General features: G+C 32.4%; 1 protein-coding gene and 1 long non-coding RNA gene across 2 annotated transcripts; one reads left to right on the top strand and one right to left on the bottom strand.

The window, feature by feature from the left end:
• Positions 1 to 1741: 1741 nt before the first annotated feature.
• LOC150030334 (uncharacterized) lies at positions 1742 to 9211 on the bottom strand. Its single transcript, XM_090309817.1, has 7 exons — positions 9208 to 9211; positions 8680 to 8888; positions 8333 to 8436; positions 3585 to 3777; positions 2958 to 3022; positions 2208 to 2421; positions 1742 to 2102 (listed from the first exon to the last, which is right to left on the bottom strand). The coding sequence occupies exons 1-7, from the start codon at positions 9209 to 9211 to the stop codon at positions 1755 to 1757; spliced, it is 1137 nt and encodes a 378-aa protein (XP_090165943.1). The 3' UTR covers positions 1742 to 1754.
• A 36-nt stretch (positions 9212 to 9247) lies between these two features.
• Positions 9248 to 9786, top strand: LOC150030335 (uncharacterized). Its single transcript, XR_016527068.1, has 2 exons — positions 9248 to 9497; positions 9612 to 9786. It is a non-coding gene; the product is annotated as an uncharacterized LOC150030335 (long non-coding RNA).
• Positions 9787 to 11489: the final 1703 nt, after the last annotated feature.

The raw sequence follows: 11489 nt of genomic DNA on the forward strand, positions 1-11489 counted from the left end.
CTTAAAATGTTGGGCTGGTCATCGCAACTGAACTTGAAGACCAAATTGAAAATTTTACCTGGGTACCACAGTAACAAATCTAGGATCCCCCACAAAGTAAAAGTATCCATACTTTGAAGTTTGAAAGGCTTCTAATTACATCTCCATGTAAGCCTTATCGTCAACAATCACCAGTTGGAAATCTACCTTCGGTCGACCTCTCTCCACCATCTCCCTTGTGAAAATTCAGTATAATTAACGGTGAAAATTCGACTTCCATTTTAGGGTAAATACGTAATTCTACATCCCTCGTCACAGACACATCCATCGACTATGACAAAGTGAGAAATTTAGACCAACCAACACATCTAATAAAAATCATTGATATTCTAAAACAAAATTACCCAAAAATTCAAGCTAAAATGAGATGAGTGCTTCTATTATCAACTTTAAAGTTATAAGTTCGATTCTCTATGTATTGTCAAAAAGAAAGTTATCTCACTTAAATAATCAAATCTCCATGTCTCATCTGTCACACTTGAAATGTAAAAAAAGGAGTGAAAAAAAAAAACTGACGACGTAATGGAATAGCTTTAAAGAGATCATGAAAAAAAGCAACAAAGAGCGAAACGTACAAGAAAAAATAGTCAAAATGGAGTTCAACCATGCTACCCTTTAAATCATAAAAGCCTAAGAATACTAACCAATATTTTCTCTCTCTACTTCGATTCTTCTGATACATAATCTTTTTCAAATTTATACAATGAGGGAGCAATGAGTATTATTTGGAAAATATCCTCAAAATTAAGTAATCTCCTCAAATATAATTATATTTGAAGATTGGATGTTCTTGGACAGTTTCATGCAAGATTGTAAGCCAAAAGACATGTTTTAGATTTATACTTAAATGTACTAACATTCTCTCTTTCGCAATATTGTACATCAATCATATCAATAGATCTACGAATATCGAAAAATATATCAATGTATATTATAAATTGCATTCAATTGCAGTTTGTCACATGTTTAAATTCTATTTTATTCTAATCTTAAAATATTTTTGAAATTTTCTATTGTGTGATTGAAGTGGACTGCACAAAGATAGATGTAATCTAAGATACGCCAGAAGATGGTCATATTCAAAGTATTTGCTACATGTATACAAATTTAAAGTATGGCTGAAGCATAAATTATCGATTAGATTTTGTTAGTTGATGTATATCTTTCATCAGTGTGTGGCTTATATTGAGCGTGATACTTTAACTTTGTTTATTAGTTTTAAATTTATATATTTATTTGAATTTTAGATGAAATTATTTTTATTAATTAGCTAGTTACTTTTGTATTGTTATTATTATTAATTATTGAAGGGGTTACTTTTTAATTTGTATTAATAAATAATACTCTTTTTGGTATAAATATTTTTTTTTTAATAAAAGGTAAATATATGGTTACTACATAAATGTGCATCGGGCTTATATGGAATGTTTGATCAAGTTGCTATTGCTATTTCCAACTAATTCTGCCTAGATTGTCATAAAATTTTCTATTTAAAAGATTTAAAAGTGATTTTAAAAGAGTTAAAATCATTTTTTCATTTTTAAAATTATTATAAAACATATTTTTAAGTACTCAAAACTAATTTTGATAATATGAAAATTTTAAAATCATTTCTAAACCTGGACTGAATAACATAACAATTGCGTAAAGCTATGATTATGGAACAAGTTAGCATCAATCTTGGAAAAGAAATCAAATGATAAGTCTTGTATTAATCACCCAAAAGACATATTTTTCTCCCACATTTCGATTTGTTTGATTAGAGTTTCTTTTCTGGTTTGAATGTAGCCGAGAGCAGTCGGGCTAAAAGGCGGAAGCAAGAAGCAAGGGCTTGAGAAAGAAGGTCGTTTTATGAGGGTATCCATCATGAACTTGGTGGTTAAGCCTTGGGTAGGGCAAGCCAAATCCTCCAAGTAGAGTTCAGTAGCATTTGGTGGAATGGTTGGTTTGAAGGTTAAGAGTTTGGAGTATTCATTTAGACTATGGAACATGTACTCATACACCTTCTCCATATTTAGTTGTTCTTCAATGAACTTGCTTGCTGCCTTCCCAATTGCTTGTGCCTGCATGCCAATCCATTTAAGAAAATACGACAATTTATTCGATAACCATTTGTAGTACTAAACTGTCAATCACATTATGGTAGCATCGTCGAATAATTAAAGTACCTTTTGTTTGTGGGCATTGCCCCAGTCAACAGCAAACTTGATAGAGTTGCACATCTCATTATCATCTTTGATTGGCCAATAGTGATGCATTGGGACTAAACTTCTTGAAAAGAAATCATAGTAATGGGGGTTTACCATTAATGTCACTGAATCACAAGCAAGGATATATTTCAGACTCGCTGACCAACTAATCCCCTCAATGTATATTTTATACCTACACGATTGTTCTCATGTTATTGCTACATTCATCCCCATAAATAAAATAAAACAGCAAAAAATACATTTAATTCTATATCTGTGTCAAATAGCTTCTTAAATTTTAAAAAGTGTCAATTTATGTTTAAGAGTCTCTAAACATTAATATATATATATATATATATATATATATATATCTAATAAGTTCTAAACTTTCAATTTCATACCTAATATGTTCTTAAATTCTCAATTTTAAGTCTAATAAATATTTGACCTATTCAACATTTTCTTAAAAATTTCATGAACCTTTAAGACATAAAATCGAATGTTCAGTGTTCTATGAGACAATATTCAATTTTATATTTAAAGGATTCATTAATTTAAAATATATATCTCAGACATGTTAGACACATATTTCAAGTTATAACATTGATTACTATACCTTTTTCTAAAAAAAAAATAAATAAAGAAAATAATTATTAACATGGAAGTTGGATGACTTAAATTTAACCCCAAAAAAAATACCTAAGTTAAAAAGAAAGGGTCAAAATTTACCTATAAACACATTGATCGGCTAAATTGGAGTTTTTGAATCCTTGTTTAACTTCTTTAAGCCAATCCTGCAGATCCATAATTATTCATGAAATGTTAGGTGTAATAATAATGGAAGCACTAAGATCATTGTAAGTTGTTAGATTGATAAAATTGAAAAAAGTTGTTTTAAATTGGAAAATAATAGTTCATAACGTCGTAGGTCTAAGATGTAGAATTTGGATATTCAGCACCCGATGATCCTGCCATGCCATTCTCCTGTATCTTTGTGAAACTTCATCTTTATTCATCCTAAACTGTTTCTAAGAGTGAAAACTATCCTTACATAGGTCATCAAATCTTTTTGTAGACTCTATCCTCACTCGTATGCTTCCGAGAAAAATTCTCAAGAATGTCACCCAATATAAGATTGCTCCAAGCTATATCCTTAACTTTGGAGTTCCTTTGAACTAAAAAGGAAAGAGTACCTTATTGGTATTGGTAAAAATTTTCAATATTATAAGTCATTTTTAAGCATACAGAATCTCTTTTAATTCAGATGTGATATATATTGATTTATTCATGTTACCCTCCTAAAGTTGAACTTGGGGCGTTACAAGTGTTATAAAAGAATTAATTATGATATAATACCTGCATGTACACACGAACTTTCCAATCGTATTGAGTAGAGAGATTGCATTTGCGAAGTCTATATCTCGACCAAGAAACAAGAGCATTCCCCTTCCAATATGCATACGCTTCTCTATCTATCCATTTTTTCCTTTGGTTGCCTTGCTTTAGTTCTTTCATCAGTGATGTCCATGGCTTTATTTTGATCTCAGGCCTACAACAATTCAAAATTAATATAATTTCATAGAAAAAATCATCACATATATTTATAAATAAAAGGTATATTATCAATTTATACCTTAAATTTTAAAGATGATATCAATTTAAACCATAAACTTTTGTAAGTGTATCCATTTACACTCTCCATGTTTCATTTGAAAAGACTCCTTGTGAAACTTATAGTTATATCATTTAAATTATACCTCTAAACTTTCATAAAATGAATAAATTTATACTTTTAATTATAATTTTATTTGAGAATCGTGTCCATGTATTTACTTTAATCATCCACATTTGTATAACTAACATTTGAAGAAGTCTAAATATGTTTGAGAATTAATCGTGGATGATTAGGGTAAGTGTGATAAAGGGCTTAAATTGATTGGTTTATGAAAATTTAAGATTTTAATTGATTCAAATGATAAGTTTTACATGATATTGGTCGAATGAAATCTAGAAAATGGTGTAAATTGATATATTTACGAAAGTTTATTATTTAAATTGATATAATTATTAGTTTAAGATTTTAATTTATAAACCTCCGAAATTTAAATGTATAAATTAATATTTGTTCTATTAGAAAAAAGAAAGAATATAATTTTTTTTAATTTAAAAAAAAACCATCATTTAGAATAATGTATCCCTTAGATGGCCTTCCATTTTAAATAATATGCTATCGAACACAAATTAAAAAATCATGAAAATATGCAATTCTTTTTATTTTCAGGATCACCAACCAAACACACTTACATCTTTACCCACTGAATACTTTTTAAAAATGTTTAAATTATAAGTTTGATTAGTAAAATTTAACTTTTGTGTGTAGTAAGCTGTTAGTACTTGATAAATGTCTAATAAATTTTTAAACCTTATAAAATATATAAGAGATCTTTGAACTTTTAAAATTGAGTATAATACATTATTGATCTAGTCTAACATATTTTCTAAATTCATAGATTTATTTAAAATATTATTAAAAATTTAAGGTCTATTTGATAGGAAATTTAAAAATAAAAATTTAAAAACAAGCTATATAAGGTAAATATAGTTATAGTTCATGTTTTCAAATATATAGTTCTTAGTAGATTTAGAAATTAAATTATAATTTAAACAATAGTTCAAAATATGTTTGGTAGTATATTTGTTAACCATTAAGCAAATTATAATTATTAACCAAATATTGTGTTGCATATAAACTATAGTTAATTAATTTATCGATTTTTTTTATATTAAAAATGATATAATTATTATTATGTAAAATCATATAATTTATAATACACTATATAATTTTAACTAAAACAACGGAGTTTATAATAAGAAATATTATATTTATTAATGTCTTTTTAAATATATTTATGCATTATAAAATTACAATTTCACAATCGAAAACACTTAATACATAAGAATGTTTACATTATTTGGAGAATCTAAGAATAAATTTTTAAAATAGATCCAAGTTATCTATCAAATGCATATATCTCAGTTAATTTAAAAACAAACAATAGAATTTGAATGGTCTACCAAAGAGATCTTTAGGGTCTTTATTATCGTACATCAAAATTTAATCTAAGACAAAAATATATAATTCAACAAACATATAGCAAGTATTAAATGAATGAAAGACTTGTAGTTCAAATCTCTCATCCAAAAGTTCAGTTCAACTTTAAATAGATTTATTGATTTTTTAACATCTCAAATACACCAAAGACTCATTAAGAAAATTTGTATTAAACATTTTTAAGGGTGAGTTTGGTTTTTTTATTTCCTTCAATTGGTATCAGAGCCAGGTTATTCTGCTTTCCAAATTCCATTGTTGTATTTGAAGAAAATCGAATACGAGGATTTTCATGAGCAGCGGAATGATCTTTCCAAATTTCAACCGTATATGAACATTACAATTACAATCACAAACGGAAACATACAATTATGCGAAATGTAGAAATTACAGCATGCTATACAAAAGATCAAGGACAAGAATCAACACACTTTTGTAGACTCAACTCCGAGTTCCTTGATCATGAATGCTCGATCACAGCAACACACGAACGCTCGTCCAACACGACTACACTACACACATACCGCGCACTTGAATGAAGCGATTGTCAAGGTCACGAACACCCCAAATAGCCTCCACAGAACCTCGATAGTGTCGAATTGAGTATGACACCATCAAGAAGGTTACCTTGGTATTCTCGGTGGGAGAATTCAGAGGGTGGGCTCTGTGTGGACTTGGTTTGAAGCAAAAATAGGGAGGAAACACAATTGTGTAAACGATTGAGAAGTGGGAGATGGAACAACTTATCGTATAGGTCGATGCCCAATCGTTTAGGAAAAGCTATGTGATCATTTAGCTCATCGCTTAGCTGAGTGTCTATCGTGTAAGAACACTCCACGATCGTTTAGCTAACTCCAAACTATCACTTAGTAAATCTTATTTACTTGACAACTTCTCCATGAGAATTTTTCGAGATTGGGAATCTCAAAAACAACTTTTTTTTTTCTTACTACAATTAGGAAAACATTTTTCCTTTTATCTCACGGTTACCATGAAACCATCAATAACCTCCCACTCAATTGGTTATTAGAGAAAAAAGAAATAATTATCCAATAATTAATATTATTATAAATATAAATGATAACTAACTTACCATAATATATTTATAACCTATAGTTTTAATATTTCATCTCATGAAACATATAAACCATAGCTCTTTTTATATTCTCTGGCACTTAATGTAAATCTCATTTACATTAATCCTCCACTAAATGTATTTCATACATCATAACGATCATATCACATATAATCGAATTACTTCTTGTCAATTTGAACATTTCAAATCAACACTAAGAACTAATCCTCAACTTGAATCCATTGAGCTACCAAGGGGACCTTATGGACCTGTAGTTCGAAGCTCCAATGGTACATGAATAATCTAAACTTTTTAGTCACGGGATCCACCATCCAATAACTGTCAGGCACTCTACTAAAGACCGACAGCTGAACTCTTCTTACTACAGATATATTATGTGTCCATCTTAACCAATCAACAGTGCAACAACCCTTCACAGATTACTCGTAAGTACAGCTCGACCAAATAACCGTCATGCCCCTGTAGTTACATCTAACTCCTTAAATACCACTTAATCCTCTAATGAATATAAGTCATAGTCCTACTATGACCGGATCCTTTCTTCCAAAGAGAAGTTATGGCCACTATGTTTAAGCCCCAGAATCAGCCCTTAAGGGAGCAATCTATCTACTTACCCCTGCTTTGGGGAAGGAGTGAATTCCATATTGTATAAGTGAGTTCCTAGTTCCCAACTCCCAGATCAGACAAGTCCCTAAAAAAGTAGGCATGTTGAGTTGGTAATCTGGTCACTTTCACCCATACTAATCAAAGGACCGTCCTCAAAGGCAGGAGTTCCCAAAACACTCAAGATTGATGTCGTGTCACTTATGGTCGTTTAGGTGAGATGTAAGTCTCCAGTATCAACGACATTATATACAGAGTCTAGTCATCTCGTGGTCGATCTTATACATACTCTTTGTATAGGACACCCTCGCACGCATGTCTCTACATGAATGGTCAAGATTTACCATTTGTAGTAGTTTACAACACTTGCAAACATCTACAAAGCGGGTCGCATCCGTAGTATCACTAGGATCAGGTATCCCACCTTAATCCTTATACTACAGACCTATTTAGATTATCACTTAAGGCATGATCCACTTGTATATCACATATACATGCTTAAGTTTACATAAGATAACCATGGAGCTTTGTTTAATGGATATGAGTAAATGCCAGAATGAAATAACAGTTATTTTATTCATAAAACAATATGTATAATTATAAACAACGAGACTCTGGGAGAATTAGGACAATAATCCCAACAATCTCCCAGTTGTCCTAATGTCTCGGGAGACTAATGTACAATACAATATAAAACCTGTACAATATACAACAAACTAGGGCATACCCTAGTAACATCTCCCACTTGCCCTAGACAAGGTGTTGCATGTCCCACAGACCAAACTCTCTAGGTGACCCTCGAACACTTTAGCCATCAGAGCCTCTGTAAAGGGATCAGCAACGTTGTGCTCCGACGCGATCACTACTACAAAATCTACATTACTTGACACTTGTAATTTTTAATTACTTGACGTTTTTTTGGGAAAAAAAAAAGTCAAGTAATGACCTTTTAGAAAATAAAATGTCTAGTAAAAAGGTTAAAAAAGCGGAGATTGACGAAATTTTTCGAATATTTTCACACGAACCATTACTCGACACGTTTTTCGTGTCAAGTAATATAAGGTCTTGTTTGACACGTTTTCCGTGTCAAGTATAAGAAGCTCTTACTTGACATATTTTCATGTCAAGTAAAATATAAAAAATAATATTTTTTTTAATCTTTATTTTTTGTTTCCCTCCGTCCCCCATTTTTATTTCCTCTCGAATTTGGTTTCCCTCCTACCAAAATTATCAAATAAAAATCATCCCTACCAAAATTATCAAAATCCCCCTTCTTTTCCCTCTCACGCCGCAAACCCCCTCCTCTCACGATAACTTTCTCTCATTCCTTTATGTTTCATCTCCTTCTTGTAACCCAGACCACTTCCGCCGATTTTATCTACCACTTCCAGTTCCTCCGGCTATTGCTCAGTGTTCGTTGTCGCTAGTTCGCACCTCTAACGAATGATCGACCACGAGCATCTTCGATTTGACTTTTGTGTGCACCCATCGCTGCCAATCTCTTCATCTCCATCTGATCTTTCTCTTTCAGACTCGTCGTGTGGTTTTGTCTTACCGCAACACAATCTCAGACCTGTCTTCGGTGTTTTGGGTAAGTTTTTGGTGTCTTGTATGGGTTTTCTTGGCGAATCTTAAATACCCACCGGATCTGTGCCAGACGCCACCGGATCAAAGCCAAATGCCCACCAGTCAGCCACCGTATGACGCTCATTGGTCAGTCCACCACCGGATTCGCGCCAGTCGCCCAGCCTAGCCTCACACCAAATTCGGTAAGTCCTTGTGCCAGATTCGGTCAGTCTTCCACCAGATCTGGTCAATCCTCTACCGAATTCGTCGTACAGTTGCGTTGCCCCTATCAAGTAAGAGCTTTTTATAGTTTTATGAGTGTTCTTGTTCCTCTTTTATTTTTATTTTCAGGCATGTTGGTCGAGGCTCGAGTGAAGCATCGATTTGAGAAAACACTTCAAGTAAGTGTTTTGGATGTATTAGAATGAATTTGTGATTTGGGTTATAATATAGCATCTTCTGTAATGATTTACTTGTTTGAATGTTTGATGACGATATTGATTTTAAAGTGTTGGAAGGAGTTGAGTTGTTGTCCAATAGGTTTGAGACCGATCTTAGCAAGGTTTTGGTAAGTTTTGAGGTTAGTACTAATAGTTATTTGTTACCCATTGAAGTATTGGTCTAATAATTTAGTTATGTCAAAATTGTAAAAGTTGGGCGAAAGGTATCTGCATTCTTCTATTTTAAATTTTAGCAAATGATTGATTTATTGATAACCTTCTTCCTCTTTATTATATTTTCTCAAATCCCTCCCATCTTCCTTTGTTTTGCAGCGAAAGGTAATTGTTCCTCCTGAGGCTGGATATGGTCAAAAGAGAATGAATGAAATCCTAACAATACTTTAAGTTGTAGATATTTTTTAAGTCTTGAGTATGATATTTTTTCATTGCATAAAGTAAGCCAATCATGTACATTTTTCCTTATGCGTGACTTTTTGTTATTTTTGTATCTTAACACTCATTTCTATATTTTGAAATTTGATGTTATCTCCCTTTATTCTATTTTGCAGGTTGACTTACCTAAACATGACTTGCCTCACCCTTAGTTCTCGATCTTTAGACTTTAAAGCTCAATGTATAGATTAAATAATGTACTTTGTTGAGAAGTTACTTATTAAACAATTTGTCACTTTTGTGTTTGTTAAAAGTTGAGTTTTGTATACAAAAGCAATAGTTGAAATTTTATTTTGTGCATGTACATGTTCATATTAAAGGTCATAGTTAAACATATGGAATTTTTAGTGAATATATTGAGTTGATAGATATTAAATGCATAATATTTATTTAGTTGTGTAATTGAATTATTGGAATACAAGGCAGAAAATGAGAATATCGATTGGGGCATTTAATTTGAAAAAAAAAAAGACATATATTTGACATATAAAAATGTCAAAGAGTTATCATATATAATACGTAATCAATGTCAAGAATCAATAAACTTGACATGCCACCAATGTCAAGTGTATTATCTTTCTTGACACGAAAATTGTATCAAGGAACATTTGTCTTGACGTTTTTTCAGAGTCAAGTTATCACACTATACTTAATACTCGAATACTCGACGCTTTTATAAGTTTCATGTATACCCTTTACTTGACATTGGATAAACGTCAAGTAATCTAATTTCTGTAGTAGTGGATCTTCATGACTATCACATCACTGTGATGCACAATTTCCCTGATCAAGTGGTATCTCCGCTCTATATGCTTACCCCGACGATGACTCCGAGGCTCCTTCGAATTTGCCACAGCCCCACTGTTATCACAATACAGAGTGATAGGTAAATCCATATTTGGTACAACTTCTAAATCTGAAAAGAATTTCCTCAGCCAAACAGCCTCCTTAGCTGTTGCACAAGCAACTACGTATTTAGCTTCTATAGTGGAATCCGTGATGCATCTTTGCTTAATGTTTCGCCACACTACAACCCCTCCATTCAGAGTGAAAACTGACCTCGATGTTGATTTTCAAGAATCTCTATTGGTCTGAAAGTCAGAGTCTGTGTATCCTGTAAGGATTATATCCTTATTTCCATACACAAGTATGTAGTCCCTCGTTCTCCAAAGATACTTGAGGATCGTCTTGACCGCCGTCCAGTAATCAAATCCTGGACTGGACTGATATCGGCTGACAAATCCTACTGCATAGTAAATTTTGGGTCTAGTATATAACATTGCATACATTAAGCTTCCTACCGCTAAAGCATAAGGAATCCGTCTCATCTCCTCAACCTCTTTGATCCTTAGACAAAACGATTCCATGCCAGAAGGGTAATAAACCCCTCTTGGAATCCTGCATTTTGTACATGATCAACATTTGATCGATGTACGATGCCTGAGACAAGGCTAACCATTTGTTCTTACAATCTCGAATGATCTGGATCCTTAGAACGTATTATGTGAAGGAACTCTCATTCAAGAGTACCTACGAGCGGAAGTGGATCTTTCCAATTCATTGTGACAGAATTACTGCATATACATTTAAAACATAATAATATGAATTCATCATGCTAAAGAGATCAAGAAAACATACCAGATGAAGATTTCTCCTTCACAGCGAGTCTGAAACCCAACCGTCTACCTCAAACAATCACCACTCGGACAGAAGAAAACGGAGAAGACAACATCACTTAGAGCCCTCAGTATTCTTGGAGTGAGAATCCAAAGTGTGGGCTTTGTTCGGATTTGGTAGAGGGAAGAAGGAAGAGAGATTGTATACAACGATCAAGCAAATGGGAGATGCGGTCGTCTATCGCATAGACAAGATGCTTGATCGTTTAGGTGAATTATACGATCGTGTAGGAAAAGTAAGCGATCGTCTAAACAATCGTGTAGGAAAAGGGTGAGTGATCGTCCAAACGATGGCGTAGGAAAAACTAAGCGAGCGTC

This window comes from Benincasa hispida, unplaced genomic scaffold (genome assembly GCF_027475165.1).
Source record: "Benincasa hispida cultivar pf3 unplaced genomic scaffold, pf3_genome.v1.1 HicScf295, whole genome shotgun sequence".
NCBI lineage: Eukaryota > Viridiplantae > Streptophyta > Magnoliopsida > Cucurbitales > Cucurbitaceae > Benincasa > Benincasa hispida.